The sequence below is a fragment of the Priapulus caudatus genome, unplaced genomic scaffold (assembly GCF_000485595.1).
Source record: "Priapulus caudatus unplaced genomic scaffold, Priapulus_caudatus-5.0.1 Scaffold235, whole genome shotgun sequence".
In the NCBI taxonomy this organism is placed as follows: domain Eukaryota; kingdom Metazoa; phylum Priapulida; class Priapulimorpha; order Priapulimorphida; family Priapulidae; genus Priapulus; species Priapulus caudatus.
The window spans coordinates 318,594-341,383 of record NW_014577296.1 but is presented as its reverse complement, the minus strand read 5'-3'; the positions used below and the strand labels follow the sequence as shown (position 1 = coordinate 341,383).

The 22,790-nt window shown below is 44.9% G+C and overlaps 2 protein-coding genes across 2 annotated transcripts in view; both read left to right on the top strand.

Annotated features, from left to right (window-relative positions):
• Positions 1–523: 523 nt before the first annotated feature.
• LOC106807802 lies at positions 524–21,164 on the top strand. The gene is made up of 8 exons (XM_014810255.1): positions 524–548; positions 7,650–7,819; positions 8,540–8,878; positions 17,272–17,427; positions 17,866–17,937; positions 18,234–18,382; positions 19,898–20,296; positions 21,095–21,164. Exons 2-8 carry the CDS (start codon positions 7,721–7,723, stop codon positions 21,162–21,164), a joined length of 1,284 nt encoding a protein of 427 aa, XP_014665741.1. The 5' UTR covers positions 524–548; positions 7,650–7,720.
• LOC106807799 (protein-methionine sulfoxide oxidase Mical-like) overlaps positions 16,575–22,790 on the top strand; it is a 55,530-nt gene continuing 49,314 nt past the window's right edge. The window contains exon 1 of the mRNA XM_014810253.1: positions 16,575–16,729. The gene's annotated coding sequence lies outside the window, so the exon portion shown is untranslated. The remainder of the gene's footprint in view (positions 16,730–22,790) is intronic.

Below are 22,790 nucleotides of genomic sequence, written 5' to 3'. Positions count from 1 at the left end.
CGCTCGCTGAATACGTGTGCCGGCAGCGTTAGCAGAGGCGCATGGGCCGACAACAACTGACGGACTCGTGAAGATGAGTCTCGTTGCAACGCACTGGCAGAGAATCAACTCTAGTCGGTCCGACACGCACCTGTCTACGGGCACCGCCTCGACGAATCCGCCGCAATCCGACGGGTTGATTATCACGGAGGAGGTGCGTCGATTGAACTGAGCAGGAGGCTTCTCCGCTGTGCCTCGTGGAATTCCTGTAGCAAACGCGTCACCGTAGAAGCTATTCAGTTTGGCTACGGTACCCGCAGGTGGGTGTGCTACTGTTCAAGGCAGCTGAGGGGAGGTAAGGAAAAACCAGGGTGAAAAACTTTCCCGCTTGTGCTGAGTAGTCTAGCATTACACCCGGAGCTATTGTGTAAAGACTGGAACCGCACCGCCCTCTCGCAGTAAACCCAAGACATGTGGGACGTTGAGCTGTCAGAAGAATTAAATTCCCAGTCTTAAGCAGGCACCAGGGTGGCAGCAACAGATATTGACGGTTATCTTGTTGGACAACGGAATAAAAAATGGGATTAATGCCATTTTAGTGCTGATTACGTTTTCTGGTTTCACACTCATTGTTCACAACCCATACTGTTATATTGAAGATTTCAATTAATTATACAGCTTGACATTTCACACAGTTTTGTTCTGAGCTTTCAAATATCAATAACATGTAAACTTTGGAATGATAGGTATACTAATCTCCCTACATAAATGGCCGGATCCGTCTGTCTGTGAGAGGTGACTCCAACATATATATTCTGAATTGGCATGACGCCACGACCATTTTAGGCCAAAAAAAGGGGAAAATAAGGGAGAAAAAGAGATTTTCCTTTTTTTTCAACTCCACTTTTTTTGTGGTAAATATTATTTTTGGCCACTTTTTGGCTGAAAATTTGACCAAAAACATTTATTTTTTCCAACCGAAATGACTGATCATCCGCAAAGTACGGACATCGAATCTCCAATTTCATAGTGCGGACGTAAAAAATAAGTAGGCTCGCACTGCAGACAGCAAAAGTAAAGAGGAATGCCTAGCGCAAGCAGAAAAGTAAAGAGCGAAATCTTAGCGCAGCAGGTTAATTAAGTCAAGAGGAATCAGTAGCGGCCCAGCAGAAAAGTATAAGAGGAAATCCTACGCTCGACTATAGTCGACAACGTTCGGCCTATAGGCGTTTTATGGATTATGTGAGTAATACGTGCTATCTGTGATTGATGATATACAGAAATCAGCCACGTATCTATCACATACCAATTAACGATGTTCCAGTGTGCATCGGGTCCGTGATCATAACATTGTACATAGTTTTATGGTGTGTGCCGTCTCTATAATAACTGAACATATATAACATGTACGATCGGTTTCACTGATCACGGTGACACGGATCTAAATTTAAATTTATTTGGCAGCGATTCACTAGGGCAATGCGTTAGTGAGAATAGCCGAAACGGATGCGACGGGCTTTCGCGCAGGTTCAAACGTGGCTCAAGCGGGCAAATCCAAACTGGCCAGTGTTTGTGTTGTTGTCAAAGTAGACGTCTGCAGAGGAATTAATGATGTCTCGGACAGCCGCGAAACTCCGCAAAGAAGTATGCCCAGGCCCCACCAGATTGGTCACGTGCACGTTAGCGATGAGCAGAACGGCGCCAACTCCGCAAAGAGTAACTGCCAGGCAATCGGTCATATAAAATTAAAAGCAAGAGAACGGCACCAACTCGTCAAAGAAAGTGAGTTGATGCCGCAACCCACCAGGAGCCCTGTGCAGAGGAGAGTCCAGACGGCGCCTAACCCCCCGGTCAATAACAAGTGATGCCGCAAGGCCCACCATGTAAGCAGCTGTTCTCAATGGCCAGTCTATGTGGGTTGCTCGCAGGCGTGGGGTAACCCAGACAACCTCTACATCCTCTTCAAGATGGCAAAGGATCAAGAAATGTGCTGTTACCAAGAAGCGCTGCAGAACTGAACAGAAGTGAAATTCGTTGGGACAGGCCATTTATAAATCCGACATAAAAGCACTCAGTCAGGCCGTCAATGGCCAGGACTAAATATCTAGCTCTTTTCACCTTTATCTTGGGCATCGCCGGGTCTAGCCAGCCTCATTCACTTTATAGGCCGTTGGGCAGTATTATCATATCAATTTTGGTGTGACCTACAAGATCGAGGGACCGTACTCAATATTCACCGGGGGAAAAATACTCGCAAGAACACGAATCCACTTTGTTTGGCAGACCCTCGAGAAAACTGCAAGGATAAGCAATCGGAACCAGTGACCTCGTGACGACCCGGCGCCGTCCCCCGCTGGACGACGCGTCAGAATTCGACGCAGCACGACGCGGGGCGTTCCCTTACTTGCTGACGAGGAAAATGCTATTCACGTGGCGTTCGACATCCAGCCAGGGACTGCACGCCCCAAGCGAGTCTCCGCTCCCCGCCGCTCGCACAGCGCCTGGCTCCGCTCGTGAATACGTGCCGGCAGCGTTGCGGCCCACCCGAACACTGCCGGGATTCGCTGCATCCGAGTCTCGTTAGGCAAGCCAAGCGACCAGCAACTCTGTGATCGAACACTGTCTAACCGGGCCCCCCAGCTCCTCAGACGAATCACCGGCAATCGATTCGTTAGTCAGCGAGAGAGGCTGCGGCGTCCGAATGTGAAACTGACGCAAGAGAGCACTTAATCAGCGGTCCGTTGCAGAATCCTGATGCCAGAGGCGTGCCACAGATGTGCAAGATATATACAAGTTATTGCTACAAGAGTGTGGACCTAGCATGGTGTCAACGCAGGCATGTATGAGGACTGGACGGTGAAGGAAACCAAAGGTGGAAAAGCTTTCCCTCTAGATGCTGAGAGATGAGAATCCAAGACTACAGGCCGAGATATTGAGTAAAAGACTGGCAACGGCAACCCTCCTTCGAGTCAGTAACCTCAAAAGCACGTGGACGTTGCTGATGGCAATCCAGTCCTTCCACCCAGACCCATTACATTCCAGCTCTAAGCCAGGCACCAGGCTGGCAAGCACAGAATATTGAGGTTATCTTGTTGGACAACCGGTTTAAAAAATGGATTAAATGCATTTATAGCTGATTAGCGTTTTTCGTGTTCACACACTGTTCACAACCACTAACTGCTTACATTGAAGATTTCAATTAAAATTATCAGCTTTGACATTTCAACAGTTATTTATTCTGAGCTTTCAAATATCAGACATAACATGGTAAACTTTGGAATGATAAGGATACTAATCTCCTACACATAATGGGCGGATTCCGTCTGGCTTTATTCTGTGTCTGTAGAGAGGTGACCCGTAACAGCCCAGATATATCTCGTTGAATCCGGACATGACGCCATGAACATTTTAAGGCCAAAAAGACATGCCTATAAAAGGAATTAAGAGAGAAAAAAGAGTTTCCCTTCTTTTTGCCATTTTTTTTTGTAGGTAAATATTATTTTTACGGCCACTTTTTGGCTGAAAATCATTGCACCCAAACAACCATTTAATTTCAAACCCGCGCCACGAAAGGAATGGATCATCCCGAAAGTACGAAATGGATACGCTCAAATTTCATATGGTCGGAATCGTAAAAATAGTTAGCGCACTGCAGACAGAAAACGTCAAAGGGAATCTGAGCCAGGCCGCGCAGAAACTAGCCTCAAGGAAGAATCTTACGCGCTCCAACTAATACATGCACGCAGAAAAGTAATAAGAGGAATCTAGCGCCAGCAGAAAAGTAAAGAGGGAATCTAGCGCAGCAGAAAAGTAAAGTGGAATCTAGCGCATCCACTATACACTGACAGACCAGCAAAAGTAAAGCGAAATGCCTAGCGCAGCAGAAAAGTAAAAAGGAAATCCTAGCGCTAGACTATAGTCGCCACACTCCGGCATATAAGGAGGATTTAACCTCCGTATGTGAATAATGTATGTCATAATACGTTGCTATCTGTTATCTGATGAAATACAGATAGCAAGTATATATCACATAATGAACCGGATGTTCAGTCATCCGTTCCGTGGACATCAGTAACCATGCTACATGTTCTACTGGGCGCGCCTCTCGTCTAGTTACATGAATATAGAAATAATAGGCTTCACTGATCACCGGACACGGAATCTCAACATTAAATTATTCAGGCCAGACTCACTGAGGCTCGTATAGCAGATGCGACGGAGCGATAGTCACTTCGAGACGGGATTGCAACTGCAGGGAAAGAAACTGGCCGCTCAAGCCGTTGCAGAGAATGGCCGAAAGCCGCCAACCTCGCCAAAGAAGTAAACTGCCGCTATCCACCACAAGAGGTCCCACGTGCAAAGAGAGTCCAGAACGCGCCAACTCACGTTAAAGAAGTTGATGCCGCCAGCCCACAGAGGTCACGTGCAAAAAAGCGTTAGAGAACTGCGCCAACTCTGTCAAAGAAAGTGATGCCGCACACGACGTCCCGGCAGAGGCAGGAGTCCAAACCGCGCAACACGGTGAAAGAAGTGATGCCGCATACACCAGACAAGCCATGTCTCTCCATGGCCAGCTCTCATGTGGGGTGCTCCAGGTGGGTAACCAGACAACCCTCATACATCCTCTCTCAAGTGGCAAAGACAATGAATGTTGTGTACCAAGAAGCGCTGCAGAACTGAACAGGAAGATTGAAATTCCTTCCGGGACAAGATTTTAAAATTCAGTAATAACATCAGTACAGCCATCATGGCAGACTAAATTCTAGCTCTTTTCTTCTTTATCCTGGGCATCGCCGGGTAGCCCAGCTAGTCCTTTATAGGCCGTGGGCGCAGGCGATTATCATTTAATTTTGTGACCTAAAATCGAGGGAGTACTCAATTTCAACGGAAAAATATACTCGCAGAACACGAATCCATTTGTTGGCACCTCAAAAAAACTGCAAGGATAGCTAAACTATGCCTCTGAATCTAGTAAAATTGTGAATTGTTTTGACCAATCAAGTAACAGCGTGAGTTGTCTCGACCAATCAGATTCGCCGCTCGTCCTCTCCTGCTTCTACTACAATCGACGTAATGGCTGCGATGTTTAAGCAACGTTCTCGTAAAAAGTTCTGTTTAATTCATCTTTACCGGAAAGACCGCTCCAATGTTGCTCCTTTTTCTGAGAAAAGCTGGGCGACGGTTTGCGAGTGTGCACTAGCATGGATAGACCTTGATGGGGAGGAAAACGAGTGGCAGATAAAATCGCGACCTGTGGTTTATCCAGTTCAGTGATGTTAACTCGAGGCACGGTTATCATCGTATATGCTATTCACGATTTACTAACAAAAACAGTGTGGAACGAGCCAAAAAACGCATTTCTGTACTGTCGAAAAGAGCCAATCCAAGTGTCGGGGTCCCTTCTGGTGGTTGTGATGAAGATAAAGGATTCAACCCCCCACAAGCAAAGATAGATCCCTGTCTTACTCTTAGACCTTCAGAAGTCGTGTCAACTACCTGTAGAGCTCGGGTGAAACATTTGTGCATTATGTGCAAAAGCGAAACTGTGTTTTCAAAGAAGCGTTCTGCTCGGCAGAATGATAAGCTTGTTCAAGCTGAGACAGTAGATGCTGGTGAGTATTGGAAAATATTTCTTCAATCAATTTTTAAAACGTCAATTTTTCGTTACAAAAACCAAAAATTAGTTCAGAGAATTAATTTCACTGACATCAAAATTAAACGGTATTGCTCGTCAATGCGAAACCATGGTTAAATATCATGACGAGCTCAGGTCAAGGAAAGACTTGGGTCTAAGATAAAATATTGCTTGTTTCCCCTTTACCGACCGACTCGCCAAAACGCCGCTACTCGACACATTTTATTGGCCTATTAAAACAAAACAAAAATTATTTCATTTAGCCAAAAAAAAATCAAATTTGTTCCGCAAAAACATATACACAAAACAGAATATACAATATACATACACACATCTTGTCAAAACAAAATAAAAAAGATTTTTCACCTACCTACCTACTCGGTACCCTGAGAGGCGAGTAGGTAAAGAGGAAACAAAAACATTTTTAAGGGTGGCCTTAGATCTATCTGCTCGTAAAAGAAATGAATATCTAGAAACATCCATTGCATTGATCAGATGGCCAATCATTTTCGTGATGACACTGTTGAACTCGTTAGTATTAGTTCTTGAGTGGTGACAAGTAAAGATGTTGCTAAGGATATAATGGAGACCTGTAGTAGAGGTGAAGCTACACTATTGTCATTCATCAGAGATCGTCTTCAAAGTGACAAAGCTGAACTCTACTAAAGCATTTCGAAACTCGAAATTACAGACATTCTCGGGTTTTGCTGAATATCGAAACTTGGAAGAAGGGTAAAAGAAGTGATTCTGAAAAAGCTACAGAGAACTTTTCGCGAGACTCGTTGTTCACAGCAGAAACCAGAACATGGATCTGAGAACAACGGGATCATTCTCATTCTCTGTGTCCAGTCTCTCATCCTCGCCAACACAAAAGGGTCTATCGCCAAGACTAATCAAGCCACTCTGCTGAACCACATGGAAGGACTGTGTACAGATTTCACTGTCTCTGCCATTCAATGCAATTCCACCCTGATCATTGATTTCATGGCAGTACTCCACAGCCTACCATCAAGTCTACCTTCTACATTTGGAGCACTAGCAACATCACTACAGTCACATAGATGTGGTATGTGATAGGTATCCGGTAATGTTCGGTATCCAAGAAACCGAACATTCTAGAAGGTACACCGTAGCAGAATCTGTCAAATATACAGTCCCGAGCAGAAGATTCCAGCGCAGTGGACAAACTTCCTTGCTAGTGGAACTCAATAAAACTGGTCTCATTCATTTCTTGTTTGGCACCTGGAGCCAGATGAGCCCAACTCTTTTAACAGACATCCACCTGTTTGTCACACACTCGTGATGCCTTGTGTGACAAATGTGAGATTGTGTGACAACACAGATGTGATATGTGTTGCTGATGGTGATGGCCAAACTATTGTCACCGAAGCATCTTCGATTGCGCTGGGATCACGAAGAAGCTGACTCTCGTCTGGCACTACATGCTAGACATGCTGCACAACATCAGTATGAACATGTTGTAGTGTGGAGGCCAGACACAGATGTGGCGATTATTTTATTGTCCTGCCTTGAGAAAATTCCAAGCAATGTGTATTTGCATACAGGCATGTCCAATACAAGGAAATGTTTACCAAAATTGATGGAATGGTGGTTACGCGAAGTTGACTAAAATGCTTAAAATTCTCGTTTTTTCACCCTAACACCGAGATTCAAACAGCTGTACACAAAAAAAAGAATGCAAATGAGCAAGTGCCAACAAGTCATTTTGAATTCAGCTACATTATATAAAATAAATTGGGTACTCCCTCGAATAAGGTCACAGAAATCATTTTCTAGGCATATTCTACGGCCTAACAGTTTTGTTCTGGACTTTCAAATATTAGGTAACATGTAAACTTTTCTCATGCTAGGTGTATTAATCCTTTACACAAGTTTGTACATTAGCTCTGTAGCAGTAACAGTGAGTAACAAAACAGAACAGAAGTAGTAGCAGTTATAGTGAGACAGTAGTACAGCTTGCGTGGTGAAGATCAAGTGTGTAGCACATTTTAGGTTTCTTCGCTGATTTTTGCAGATTCAGACAATCCGGAGGTTATCCATGAAAAAGCAGCTGTAGCTGGTAACAGCCTAGACATCACCGAAAATATGCCGCGGAAAAGTCCCCACAAGAAACGGCCGATAAATGACCTTTCATCCGGTAGCGATTCCGGTACATCGGAGGACGAGTGGACTCCTGCAAAGAGGGTATGCAGGGCCGTCACCAGGGTGTGACTAACTTAATGTTCTAGCCGAGTCATGAAAGCGCAGTGTCGTAGAGAAGGAGAGTGTGTGAGGGGGAGGGGGTCGAGGGGGCCTCCCCCGAAAATGTTTGAAATGCTGCATTGAAAATCGTGTACGCTGGCGAGATTTAAAATGAAATTTTAAGATTTGAAACACAGCAAAAAGTACATTGTAACTGTTTAATGCTATAATTTTTGAAACAAAAATCGGAAATAATGTTGAAGCCCGAGCGTCCGGTGATGAGTCTGCCTGGCGATGTGGCTGGTATGATATTCCTATATCATGGTTGCTGTTAGTCAAGCTAACAAAGTGAATCTCTCATTGAATAGAGTTGAAACTTTAGCAAACTTCTGTAGTTTCTATCCTAGCTTGATTAGAGAGCTTTTTTCAGCTGATATATAAATAGAAGGCTTCATGCATTAATAAAAAGTTAATGAACGAACGTTTTTGACGTTTAAGCGACGTTTCAGAGAGAGAACGTTTAAAAGTTAAAGTGAATATTGCTGTGGGAATTGCTGTAGTTAAATTAATAACTGGCATAAAATCGCTGGCATTTTGTGATTAATGTTCATAGCTCTCGTAAAGAGTAATATTGTGAGATAGTAACATTTCTTTGCTCTTGTGTCGGTAGTAGTGCCAAATATCATCCTATATATATATATATATATATCGGTTGATTCGCAGGATTGTAGACCCAATCTGATAAAAAAGCGCCTGCTGCCTCAGCGTAAGTCGACAACGTCCGTGGCAACGATCGCGCCGGCGCCATCTGCTGGCCAGCCGACCGTCCTCCAGGTGGGGACACTGTCACGCTCGCTGCTCGCCACGCGCGGCGGGCCGTTCTACATGAAGACGGTGGCGCCCCCGCAGCTGAAGAGGGTGCCACCGCTCATGCACGACGTGGACCTCCACATGGAGTGTGAGGAGGAGGAGCTGACGGACGCTCAATGCGCCGCGAACGCTGCCGCCGACAAGCAGTACCAGGAAGCGCTGAAAGCCATCACCGAGAACCAGCAGCAGCAGGTGGCGGCACCGGTGAGGCTGCCGCGCCTGACGCCGATGTTCGCGGCTCCGCCGCAGCAGCAGAGGGCGCTAGCGGAGAACGTGCAGCAGACGCAGGCCTTGCCTGTGCTCATCGCCAGCCTGCAGCAGCCGACGCTCCTGCAGCAGCAGCAGACGCTCCTACCCGCAGCCACCGCCAACCAACACATACAGGTGAGAGGGCGCCACGGGGCTGCCTGCAGGAGGGCGCCACGGGGCTGGCTGCGAGAGGGCGCCACGGGGCTGGCTGCAAGAGGGCACCACGGGGCTGCCTGCAAGAGGGCGCCACGGGGCTGCCTGCAAGAGGGCGCCACGTGGCTGCCCGCAAGAGGGCGCCACGGGGCTGCCCGCAAGAGGGAGCCATTCCTCGCTGGGTTTGCTCGCTCGCGTGATTTTACACAAGGGCCAGCGAAATGCCTCGATTCGATACTCACTAATTTCAAAAGATTAGATTTAGATTAAGTTTAAGACATGGTCAATGAGCTTCGTGCGCTTTCGCGGGTCTAACCAAGTATGTCAGCGGAATTGTAACTTTTCCATTTCCGAATCCATTTCACCTGCGAGAGATTTTAGTTTGCTGCGCATAATCTTTGGTCATTGACTACTGCCAACATCTTTGCTGGTTGTTCGATTGCAGATTGTTAACCCTGTGGATCCGCAACCGCCCTTGGTGTTGTCGCTGAACCAAAGCCCAGTAGGGACCGCCGTTGTGAGTAGTTCTCCCTTACGATTAGAAAAACGTTACACGGTGTAAACTAAATTACTATTATAAATAAAATTATTTTAAATTAAAGAAATTAGTTAGACAGTGGAATAGTTTGTAACCAAGTTGAGAGCAAAGTGAACAGATACATATGTATAACAAGTTACCAATACCATTTGCAATCAATTTTAGAGATGTTTACACCAGTAACTAATGTCTGAAGAAATCATTTCATGTAGACATTGCTAGACAAGTTTATTGCAAGGCAAATTTATTAATAATTTGTGGCCTTTGATCGTTGATTATTCACAAACTGGACATACAAATGTGCCGAGCAATATCCTCACCCCGTTGCATTGCTTGCAGAAAACAATTAACGCAGTCACGGCACTCAACAAGTCTTCTGTCGTGGTACTGAAGACGTCCCGTCCTGCGAAGAAAAATGTCTGTTACTCTCTGCGGTAAGACAGTGATTGGTAACCTGAGTTTCTGCAGCGAGGATATTATGATGATGCTTAAAGTGATTACGTCACCGTAAATAGTTAAAACGTAAAAAAAAAAAATTCCCACTTTTCCACAAAATGTAAGTAATTCTGTTCACTTTTTTATGGTTAAATTGCTGCATCATGCTTTCTATTTTACTATATTGTTCGATGTAAACATACACTCGTGACTCATACATAGCCCATAGCAAGCAATTAATGTCAGGATCAAAATATCAAATTGTCCAGGTTTTTTGGATTTTTAACTAGTTGAGAAACAATCTTATCAGGTAAGAATTTGACGATACATTTAGTCCCGTTAGTACTTACTTACTTTTAATGTAAAGAAATTTAACAAAAATTTTACAAATATACACCATAGAAAATTCGTGACGTAGTTAATTTAAGGCCACCGCACACTGGCACACTAGAGCAATATAGCTCAGCAGTCAGACTCGCGAGCAATATTGCTCTAGCGTGCGGTCGCGTTTTACTGCGTCAAACGACTCGCGAGTCCGATTGCTCACACATCAAACATGTTAGCTTAGCAATATTGCTCTAGTGTGCGGAGGGGGGGGGGGCTTTAAAAGACACATTCGCAGCCATAACAATCAACACCATTGTTCTTACCATTTTTCTTGCCATAAGTTGATCAGTCGGGTCGCAATGATATATGAATAATAAAAATACTGTTTGTTTGCCCTCACCCAATCGACCCGCCAAAAAGGGGGCGACTCAAAATTTTTTATTGATCTATCTCTTTTTTCTTTTTCTTTTAACAAATTGTATCACTGTACATTATATAAATCTGTAGGTGGTACATTATATGTACCAAGCAAAACAAACATTCAACATAAAAGGTATCTCCACACAAGCACACCTGAGCATGTAGACACCATGCTGAATTTGTAAAAAGACCCCCCTCGAAACAAAACAAAAGCCGACCTACCTACCCAAACTTTCCAGCCTGGGTCGGGTGAGGGCAAACAAATGTTTTTTTAATTGTGGCCTAGACTGCCTGAAGTGAACTTGTGAAAGTGTTTCGCAGTTACCATCGGCATTTTCCAGGATTACTTTTGTCAGTCATAAGAAATCATTACACCAGGTCACTCAAAAATGTTGGCATCTCAGACGTTCTACATAATTCATACGTATTTTAGTTGGTTAAATGATGCATATTAATTACCAAGCATCTAATATCTTGAGCGGACGAAGGCAGCTGTTTGCAGAACGGCATCAATGTATAGTCAGTTGCAGACTGAGTTCCGTGTTTTGTGTAATGTTTTGAATTCTAATAATTCTTGAAACGTGTTTTGTGCAATGTGTTGTGAATTCTAAATAATTCTTGAGTTCCGTGTTTTGTGCAATGTGTTGTGAATTCTGTTTATCCAGTTCAGTGATGTTAACTCGACGCACGGTTATCATCGTACATGCTATTCAAGATTTACTAACAAAAACAGTGTGGAACGAGCCAAAAAACGCATTTCTGTACGGTCAAAAAGAGCCAATCCAAGTGTCAGAGTCCCTTCTGGTGGTTATGATGAAGATAAAGGATTCAAACCCCCACAAGCAAGGATAGATCCCTGTCTTACTCTTAAGTCGTACCTTCTGAAGTCGTATCAACTACCTGTAGAGCTCGGGTGAAACATTTTTTAAGGGTGGCCTTAGATCTGTCTGCTCGTAAAAGAAATGAATATCTAGAAACATCCATTGCATTGATCAGATGGCCAATCATTTCTGTGATGACACTGTTGAACTCGTTAGTATTAGTTCTTGAGTGGTGACAAGTAAAGATGTTGCTAAGGATATAATGGAGACCCATAGTAGAGGTGAAGCTACACTATATTGTCATTCATCAGAGATCGTCTTCAAAGTGACAAAGCTGAACTCTACTAAAGCATTTCGAAACTCGAAATTACAGACATTCTCGGGTTTTGCTGAATACCGAAACTTTGAAGAAGGGTAAAAGAAGTGATTCTGAAAAAGCGACAGATAACTTTTCGCGAGACTCGTTGTTCACAGCAGAAACCGGAACATGGATCTGAGAACAACGGGATCATTCTCATTCTCTGGGTCCAGTCTCTCATCCTCTCGCCAACACAAATAGGTCTATCGCCACGACTAATCAAGCCACTCTGCTGAACCACATGGAAGGACTGTGTACAGATTTCACTGTCTCTGCCATTCAATGCAATTCCACCTTGATCATTGATTTCATGGCAGTACTCCATAGCCTACCATCAAGTCTACCTTCTACATTTGGAGCACTAGCAACATTTGTCCTGCAACGGATTCCTCATATAAGTCGCCAACATCACTACAGTCGCATAGATATGGTATATGTGATAGGTATCCGGTAATGTTCGGTATCCAAGAAATCGAACATTCTAGAAGGTACACCGTAGCAGAATCCGTCAAATATACAGTCCCGAGCAGAAGATTCCAGCGCAGTGGACAAACTTCCCTGATAGTGGAACTCAATAAAACTGGTCTCATTCATTTCTTGTTTGGCACCTGGTGCCAGATGAGCCCAACTTTTTTAACAGACATCCACCTGTTTGTCACACACTCGTGATGACTTGTGTGACAAATGTGAGATTGTGTGACAACACAGATGTGATATGTGTTGCTGATGGTGATGGCCAAACTATTGTCACCGATGCATCTTCGATTGCGCTGGGATCACGAAGAAGCTGACTCTCGTCTGGCACTACATGCTAGACATGCTGCACAACATCAGTATGAACATGTTGTAGTGTGGAGGCCAGACACAGATGTGGCGATTATTTTATTGTCCTGCCTCGAGAAAATTCCAAGCAATGTGTATTTGCATACAGGCATGTTCAATACAAGGAAATGTTTACCAAAATTGATGGAATGGAAGTTGACTAAAATGCTTAAAATTCTCGTTTTTGAACACCGAGATTCAAACAGCTGTACGCAAAAAAAAGAATGCAAATGAGCAAGTGCCAACAAGTCCTTTTGAATTCAGCTACGTTATATAAAAAAAATTGGGTACTCCCTCGAATAAGGTCACAGAAATCATTTTCTAGGCATATTTTGCCTAATGGGCCCACGGCCTAACAGTTTTTTTCTGGACTTTCGAATATCATGTAAACTTTTCTCATGCTAAGTGTATTATTCTTTTGTACATTAGCTCTGTAGCAGTAACAGTGAGTAACAAAACAGAACAGAAGTAGTAGCAGTTATAGTGAGACAGTAGTACAGCTTGCGGGGTGAAGATCCAATGTGTAGCACATTTTAGGTTTCTTCGCTGATTTTTGCAGATTCAGACAATCCGGAGGTTATCCATGAAAAAGCAGCTGTAGCTGGTAACAGCCTAGACATCACCGAAAATATGTCACGGAAAAGTCCCCACAAGAAACGGCTGATAAATGATCTTTCATCCGGTAGTGATTCCGAGACATCGGAGGACGAGTGGACTCCTGCAAAGAGGGTATGCAGGGCCGTCGCCAGGGATTGACTAATGTTCTAGCCCAGTCATGAAAGCGCAAAGTGCCGTAGAGGGGGAGTGTGTGTGAGGGGGAGGGGGTCGAGGGGGCATCCCCCGAAAATCTTTGAAATGCTGCATTGAAAATCGTGTACGCTGGCGAGTTTTAAAATTAAATTTTAAGATTTGAAACACATTTAAAATACATTGTAACTGTTTAATTCAATAATTTTGAAAAAAATAATCCGGAAATAATGTTGAAGCCTGAGTGTTCGGTGATGAGTCTGCCTGGCGACGTGGCTGGTATGATATTCCTATATCATGGCTGCTGTTAGTCAAGCTAACAAAGTGAATCTCATTGAATAGAGTTGAAACTTTAGCAAACTTCTGTAGTTTCGATCCTAGCCTGATTAGAGAGCTTTTTTTCAGCTGATATATAAATAGAAGGCTTCATGCATTAATAAAAAGTTAATGAACAAAAGTTTAAGCGACGTTTCAGTTGACATAAGAGTGACAGAAGAGAGAGAACGTTTGAAAGTTAAAGTGAATACTGCTGTGGGAATTGCTGTAGTTAAATTAATAACTGGTATGAAATCGCTGGCATTTTGTGATTAATGTTCATAGCTCTCGTAAAGAGTAATATTGTGAGATAGTAACATTTCTTTGCTCTTGTGTCGGTAGTAGTGCCAAATATCATCCTATATATATATATATACTATATCGGTTGATTCGCAGGATTGTACAGCCAAAAATCTGATAAAAAAGCGCCTGCTGCCTCAGCGGAAATCGACAACGTCCGTGGCGACGATCGCGCCGGCGCCACCTGCTGGCCAGCCGACGGTCCTCCAGGTGGCGACACTGTCGCGCTCGCTGCTCGCCACTTATGGCGCGCCTCTCTATATAACTGACATATGAATACATGTACATGGTTCACTGATCACGGACACGGATCTAAATTAAATTTATTTGGCAGGACTCACTGAGGCAATCGTATAGAATGCCGAAACGGAAGCGATCGTCATTCGGCAGTTCAACTGCAAGGGCAAACAAACTGGCCCGTCAAAGAGCACGCTCTGCAGAGAATGCCGAACAGCGCGAACTTCGTCAAAGAAGTGATGCCGCAGCCCACCAGAGGTCACGTGCAAAGGAGAGTCCAGAACGGCGCCAACTCCGTCAAAGAAGTAATGCCGCAACCCATCAGAGGTCACGTGCAAAAAAGCATAGAGAACGGCACCAACTCTGTCAAAGAAGTGATGCCGCAACCCACCAGACGCCCCGTGCAGAGGAGAGTCCAGAACGGCGCCAACTCGGTCAAAGAAGTGATGCCGCAACCCACCAGACAGCCAGTGTTCTCCCATGGCCAGCTCTATGTGGGGTGCTCCAGGGTGGGTAACCCAGACAACCTCTACATCCTCTCTCAAGATGGCAAGATCAAGAATGTTGTGTACCAAGAAGCGCTGCAGAACTGAACAGAAGTGAAATTCTTGGGACAGATTTATAAAATTCGAATAACATCAGTACAGCCGTCATGGCAGACTAAATTCTAGCTCTTTTCACCTTTATCTTGGGCATCGCCGGGTAGCCCAGCTAGTCCTTTATAGGCCGTGGGCGCAGGCTATTATCATTTCATTTTGTGACCTAAAATCGAGGGAGTACTCAATTTCAACGGGAAAATATACTCGCAGAACACGAATCCATTTGTTGGCACCTCGAAAAAACTGCAAGGATAAGCAATCGGAGTGACCTCGTGCGACCCGGGCCGTCCCGCGGTGACCGACGGTCAGAATTCGACGCAGCCCGACGCCGGGCGTTCCCTTCTGCTGACGAGGAAACTGATTCACGTGGTTCGCATCCAGCCCAGACAGACCTCGAGCGATCTCATCACTGCTGCACAACCTCGGCCGCTCGTCGAATACGTGCCGGCAGCGTTGCGGCCGAACACTGCGGATCGTGCATCGAGTCTCGTTGCAAGCCAGCGAATCAACTCTGTGATCGACACCACTGTCTACGGCACGCCTCGACGAATCGCCGGCGGTCGAGTTGTTATCAGCGAGAGTGCGTCGATTGAACTGACGCAGGAGCCTTCTCCGCGTCCGTCGAATTCTGCTGCCAACGCGCCACGTGAAGCTTTCAGTTTGCTACGGTGTGGCCTACTGTTCAGGCAGCTGTGAGGGGGGTAAGGAAAACCAGGGTGAAAACTTTCCCTCTGTGCTGAGTGAGTCCAGCATACAGCCGAGTATTGGTAAAAGACTGGAACCGCCACCCTCTTCGAGTAACCCCAAAACAGTGGACGTTGTCAGAAGAATTACATTCCCAGTCTAAGCAGGCACCAGGTGGCAGCACAGATATTGAGGTTATCTTGTTGGACAACGGTAAAAAATGGATTAAATGCATTTTAGCTGATACGTTTTTGTGTTCACACACTGTTCACAACCATACTGTTATATTGAAGATTTCAATTAATTATCAGCTTGACATTTCACACAGTTTTGTTCTGAGCTTTCAAATATCAGATAACATGTAAACTTTGGAATGATAGTTCCTCCCAGATAAAATGTTGAAAATGTAGATCGCATGAGATGGTATTTGAGGCACTTTTGAGTACATGTACAATCTTCATTCTGACTACGACAATTCTCTTTTAGTAGAACAATTTTTTTTTTTTTTTTTCTCTATAGTATCTAGGGAGGGGGGCAGCTGCCCCCCTTGCCCTCCCCCCCCGCAGGCTACGGCTCTGTCATCTCTAGAGGCCTACTCTCTCTAGTAGGGCCTACTATATACCGATTATACGATACGAAATTCAGAAACTCGAAAACTCAAAGTCGTATTTCGTTTCAGGGCTTCCATAGTTTCCAGAGACCGAATGAATAGTCAGAGCATATATTATATATTTATGCTCTGGAATAGTGTAACTGTAAGTTGGCGGGAGGCGTCTCGAGGCGATAAGTCTCGATATAAGTCCCGAGATAAGTTATCTCGAGATAATGAGGCTGCACGAGATAATGCGAGAGTTCACTCAGTTCAGCCCAAACATGGCGGCGGCGATGAAAGTTGTGATAAAGATGTGAACGATTTGACGAGAATGGCAAACACCCGTATATCTTAGCTCCAAGAAACGGTCTTGCTAGGTTTAGAAGACCGTGTATAGACAATCCGTCGCACAGCCTGGTCGGGCTACCGTATATCTTAGCTGAAGTGTGGGTATTATCAAAATGTTTTAATATGCTAACTAGTATTAGTAACTTTGTGTTTAGTTTTACACAGTTTTATCTGCATAAGACTTTCATGTTGATGCCGTTATTCGTGACTCGAGTCTAGCTCTACTCTAGCCACAAGTTCCCTTCTCGCTTAACACTGTTACTAGTCACTACGTTGGCGAGAGGCGAGAGGTTCCTACGCCGTGTAACAGTCGGAGAGCCTGGTTGGTTTAGCTCTACTCTAGCTCTATTCGACAACGTCCGTGGCGACGATCGCGCCGGCGCCACCTGCTGGCCAGCCGACGGTCCTCCAGGTGGCGACACTGTCGCGCTCGCTGCTCGCCACACGCAGCGGGCCGTTATATATGAAGACGGTGGCGCCCCCGCAGCTGAAGAGGGCGCCACTGCTCATGCACGACGTGGACCTCCACATGGAGTGTGAGGAGGAGGAGCTGACGGAGGCTCAATGCGCCGCGAACGCTGCCGCCGACAAGCAGTACCAGGAGGCGCTGAACGCCATCACCGAGAACCAGCAGCAGCAGGTGGCGCCACCGGAGCTGTGGCAGCAGAGGGCGCTAGCGGAGAACGTGCAGCAGATGCAGGCGTTGCCTGTGTTCATCGCCAGCCTGCAGCAGCCGACGCTCCTGCAGCAGCAGCAGACGCTCCTACCCGCAGCCACCGCCAACCAACACATACAGGTGAGAGGGCGCCACGGGGCTGCCTGCAGGAGGACGCCACGGGGCTGGCTGCAAGAGGGCGCCACGGGGCTGCCTGCAAGAGGGCGCCACGGGGCTGCCTGCAAGAGGGCGCCACGGGGCTGGCTGCAAGAGGGCGCCACGGGACTGCCTGCAAGAGGGCGCCATTCCTCGCTGGGTTCGCTCGCTCGCGTGATTTTCCACGAGGACCAGCGAAATGCCTCGATTCGATACTCACTAATTTCAAAAGATTAGATTTAGATTAAGTTTAAGACATGGTCAATGAGCTTCGTGCGCTTTCGCGGGTCTAACCAAGTATGTCAGCGGAATTGCAACTTTTCCATTTCCGAATCCATTTCACCTGCGAGAGATTTTAGTTCGCTGCGCATAATCTTTGGTCATTGACTACTGCCAACATCTTTGCTGGTTATTCGATTGCAGATTGTTAACCCTGTGGGTCCGCAACCCCCCTTGATGTTGTCGCTGAACCCAAGCCCAGTAGGGACCGCTGTTGTGAGTAGTTCTACCTTACGATTAGAAAAAAAGTAACTAAATTACTATTATAAATAAAATCATTTTAAATTAAAGAAATTAGTTAGACAGTGGGATAGTTTGTAACCAAGTTGAGAGCAAAGTGAACAGATACATATGTATAACAAGTTACCAATACCATTTGCAATCAATTTTAGAGATGTTTACACCAGTAACTAATGTCTGAAGAAATCATTTCATGTAGACATTGCTAGACAAGTTTATTGCAAGGCAAATTTATCAATAATGTGTGGCCTTTGATCGTTGATTATTCACAGACTGGACGTACAAATATGCCGAGCAATAGCCTCACCCCGTTGGATTGCTTGCAGAAAACTATTAACGCAGGCACAGCACTCAACAAGTCTTCTGTCATGGTACTGAAGATGCCCTGTCCTGCGAAGAAAGATGTCTGTTACTCTCTGCGGTAAGACAGTGATTGGTAACCTGAGTTTCTGCAGAGAGGATATTATGATGATGCTTAAAGTGATTACGTCACCGTAAACACTAAAAAGTAAAAAAAAAAATTCCCACTTTTTCTCAAAATGCAAGTAATTCTGTTCACTTTTTATGGTTAAATGGATGCATTATACTTCCTATTTTACTATATTTACCTCCGCCCAACAGAGTTGGAGGAGGTTATGTTTTCGCTCTCGTGTGTTAGTGTGTTCGTGTGTTAGTGTGTTCGTGTGTTCGCGCGATCCATATTAGCGCGTAGAGGCATATGGCGTATGTTGTTGGCGGTTGATCGATATCACCCAGCGAGCCAGCGAGTCAGCAAGCCAGCTCGTAACGCATACATGTTACATGGGAGCGTGTACATGTCAGTACGCTGGCATATATCGTGGGTTATTCGTGTGTTCGTGAGTCGTATGGCGTATGGTGTATGTCGTTGGCGGAGTTATGCACTCCGTCAGTGCACTCTGCCTAGCTAAGTGACTCATAGATAAGTGTAAGGCTGGATTGGTACGTGCATTAATGTTATCAGTAATGTCATAATATAGATAATGTTCTACTATAGTGTTACTTTAGTACTATAGTTACTTTAGTACTATAGTTACTTTAGTATTGCTATTATGTTATACTATTACTAATATGTTATACTATAAGCATTTAAGCAATCATCGATTGCTTAAGCGATGTCTTGACTTCTATCAGAGCTACAGTAGATTAATAATCCCTTATCCAAAGAAATACTACCTGCCATCCACACAATAGACAACACTACACTGTTGTAAGAAAATTATGAATATTATTATTACCTCTGCCCAACGAAGATGGAGAGGAGCTTATGTTTTCGCTCTCGGTTATGTTTTCGCTTTCAGGTGGTCATTGCCACTACCTTAAGGGAGGTAATGGTGAAAAAGTATCAAATTACATCAAACGCAAGTTGATTTTTGAGCCGTTTTCAGCCGTTTTGGCGAAGTGTCTTCACAGCGTCACGTTTGATGCATGCCGCGCCCACACAATTCACACACTACGTGTAGCAATGCCCAGGGGCATGTACAGGGGGGGGTCCAGGGTGAGCGACCCCAGACCCCCCATTTGCGAGCTCGCAAGTTTGGGTTACGGTTAGACCCCCCCCCCCTTGTACAAATCCTGTACACGCCCCTATTGCCGCGCTAATATCTTCATACACTACGTGTAGCATTGCCGCGCCCATATCTTCACACTGCATACGTGTGCTGCTGAATGCCATTGTGTCCACACACGCATATGTATATAGTAGGTACACACATTAAAGGGTCAAGAAGTCAACATGTCGAAGACGCATGAAATAAAACCAAATACAATTGCTCAGTTACGGTTCTGCATGATAAATAAATAAATAGTTGTATTGTCATAAAAAAATTATTTATTTCATTAGTTCAATTACAAATTTTTACAAGAAAATACAATTTCTGACGAATCGAATGTTCAGTAACACGTGTCCCCTATTTAGGAAAAACAATGCTGAAAACATGAAGAGGCAACGGCTGCAAGAAAGTGAAGATCGCACTGAGAAATTGCGTTCCTATGCGAGAGACAGGATGCGAAGGGTCCGTGCCGAGAAATCTCCAGACGCTGCATCACAGAGTACGAGAAACAATGCTGAATACATGAAGAGGCAACGGCTCCAAGAATCTCAAGAGGCTGCAGCACAGAGAAGGAGAAACAATGCTGAATACATGAAGCAGCAACGGCTCCAAGAAAGTGAAGATCAAACTGAGAAATTGCGTGCCTCTGCGAGAGACAGGATGCGAAAGGTCCGTGCCGAGAAATCCCCAGAGGCTGCAGCACAGAGAAGGAAAGACAATGCCGAATACATGAAGAGGCAACGGCTGCAAGAAAAATGCATGGGGTAAATTATTGAATATTTTGATGTATTTTTTTGTTTGTTCGTGTGTTCGTGTGTTCGTGTTTTCGTGTACATGTTGTCCATCAATCGATGTTGCGTTGGCGGGGGGGTATGCACTCCGTGAGTGCACTCTGCATGTCTAGTGTTCGATGTAAACATACACTCGTGACACATACATAGCCCATAGCAAGCAATTAATGTCAGGATCATATCATCAACTAGTTTTTTAGTTTTTAGTAGGTTTTTTGGATTTTTGGAGGTAAGAATTTGACGATACATTTAGTCCCGTTAGTACTTACTTGTGCGGGGAACACGACTCGCAAGCCAGGCCCGTAGCCAGCTTTATATTGGGGGGGGGGTTCGTTTTTCAATGTTGGCAATTTGCTCGGCAGGGGCGTGTACAGGATTTGTACCAGGGGGATCTAACCGTAACCCATAGTTACGAGCACGCGAAGGGGGGGTCTGGGGGGCCCCCCCAGAAAATTTTTAACATTACACCCCCTCAGATGCGTTTTCTGCGCGAGCAAGGGGGGGTCCGGACTCCCTGGACCCCCCCTGTACACGCCCCTGCTCGGGCGCGAAGCGACCAGGCGAGGGAGCCAAGCGACCAGGCGAGGGAGCCAGCACGCACGCACGCACGCACGCACGCACGCACGCACACACACAAACACACGCACATGCACACACACACACACACACACACACACACACACACACACACACACGCACACACGCATACACGCACACACACACACACACGACACCGCTTCCCACCTCCACACTCCCCATGCTCACCTTCAGGCAGGTCGTCTCCCAGCGTGTGGTTGAGTTCCTGAGTCAACCAGCTGAGAACGAGGGGCTCCGGCAGTGAGAAAGCCTTCGCGGCACTGGTTGCATCGTATCGTTGTGCGTATCCCATCACCACCTTCTTGAAGCTGTGTGATGTTACAACACAAAACACGGAATTCAAGAATTATTTAGAATTCACAACATTGCACAAAACACGGAACTCAAGAATTATTTAGAATTCACAACACATTGCACAAAACACGGAACTCAAGAATTATTTAGAATTCACAACACATTGCACAAAATACGTTTCAGAATATTAGATTACAACATTACACATAACACAGAACTCAGTCTGCAACTGACTATACATTGATGCCGTTCTGCAAACAGCTGCCTTCGTCCGCTCAAGATATTAGATGCTTGGTAATTATATGCATCAATTAACCAACTATATACGTATGAATTATGTAGATCGTCTGAGATGCCACATTTTGAGTGACCTGGTGTAATGATTTCTTATGACTGACAAAAGTAATCCGGAAAATGCCGATGGTAACTGCGAAACACTTCACAAGTTCACTTCAGGCAGTCTAGGCCACAATTAAAAAAACATTTGTTTGCCTCACCCGACCCAGGCTGGAAATTTGGTAGGTAGGGTCGGCTTTTGTTTTGTTTCGAGGGGGGTCTTTTTACAAATTCAGCATGGTGTCTACATGCTCGGTGTGCTGTGTGTGGAGATAGCGTTTATGTTGAATGTTTGTTTTGCTTGGTACATATAATGTACCACCTACAGATTTATATAATGTACAGTGATACAATTTGTTAAAAGAAAAAGAAAAAGAGATAGATCAATAAAAAATTTGAGTCGCCCCTTTTGGCGGGTCGAATTGGCGTGAGGGCAAACAAACAGTATTTTATTATTCATATATCATTGCGACCCGACTGATCAACTTATGGCCAAGAAAATGGTAGAACAATGGGTGTGATTGTTATGGCTGCGAATGTGTCTTTTAAAGCCCCCCCCCCCCTCCGCACAACTAGAGCATATTGCTAAGCTAACATGTTTGATGTGTGAGCAATCGGACTCGCGAGTCGTTTGACGCAGTAAAACGCGACCGCACGCTAGAGCAATATTGCTCGCGAGTCTGACTGCTGAGCTATATTGCTCTAGTGTGCAGTGTGCGGTGGCCTTAAATTACTACGTCACGATTTTCTATGGTGTATATTTGTAAAATTTTGTGTTAAATTTCTTTAATTAAAAGTAAGTAAGTACTAACGGGACTAAATGTATTGTCAAATTCTTACCTGATAAATTGTTTCTCAATAGTTAAAAATCCAAAAAACCTGGACAATTTGATATTTTGATCCTGACATAATTGCTTGCTATGGCTATGTATGGGTCACGAGTGTATGTTTACATCGAACAATAGTAAAATAGAAAGCATGATGCAGCAATTTAACCATAAAAAAGTGACAGAATTACTTACATTTTGTGAAAAGTGGGAATTTTTTTTTTTACGTTTACTATTTACGGTGACGTAATCACTTTAAGCATCATCATAATATCCTCGCTGCAGAAACTCAGGTTACCAATCACTGTCTTACCGCAGAGAGTAACAGACATTTTTCTTCGCAGGAGCGGAGCGTCTTCAGTACCACGACAGAAGACTTGTTGAGTGCCGTGACAGCGTTAATTGTTATCGGC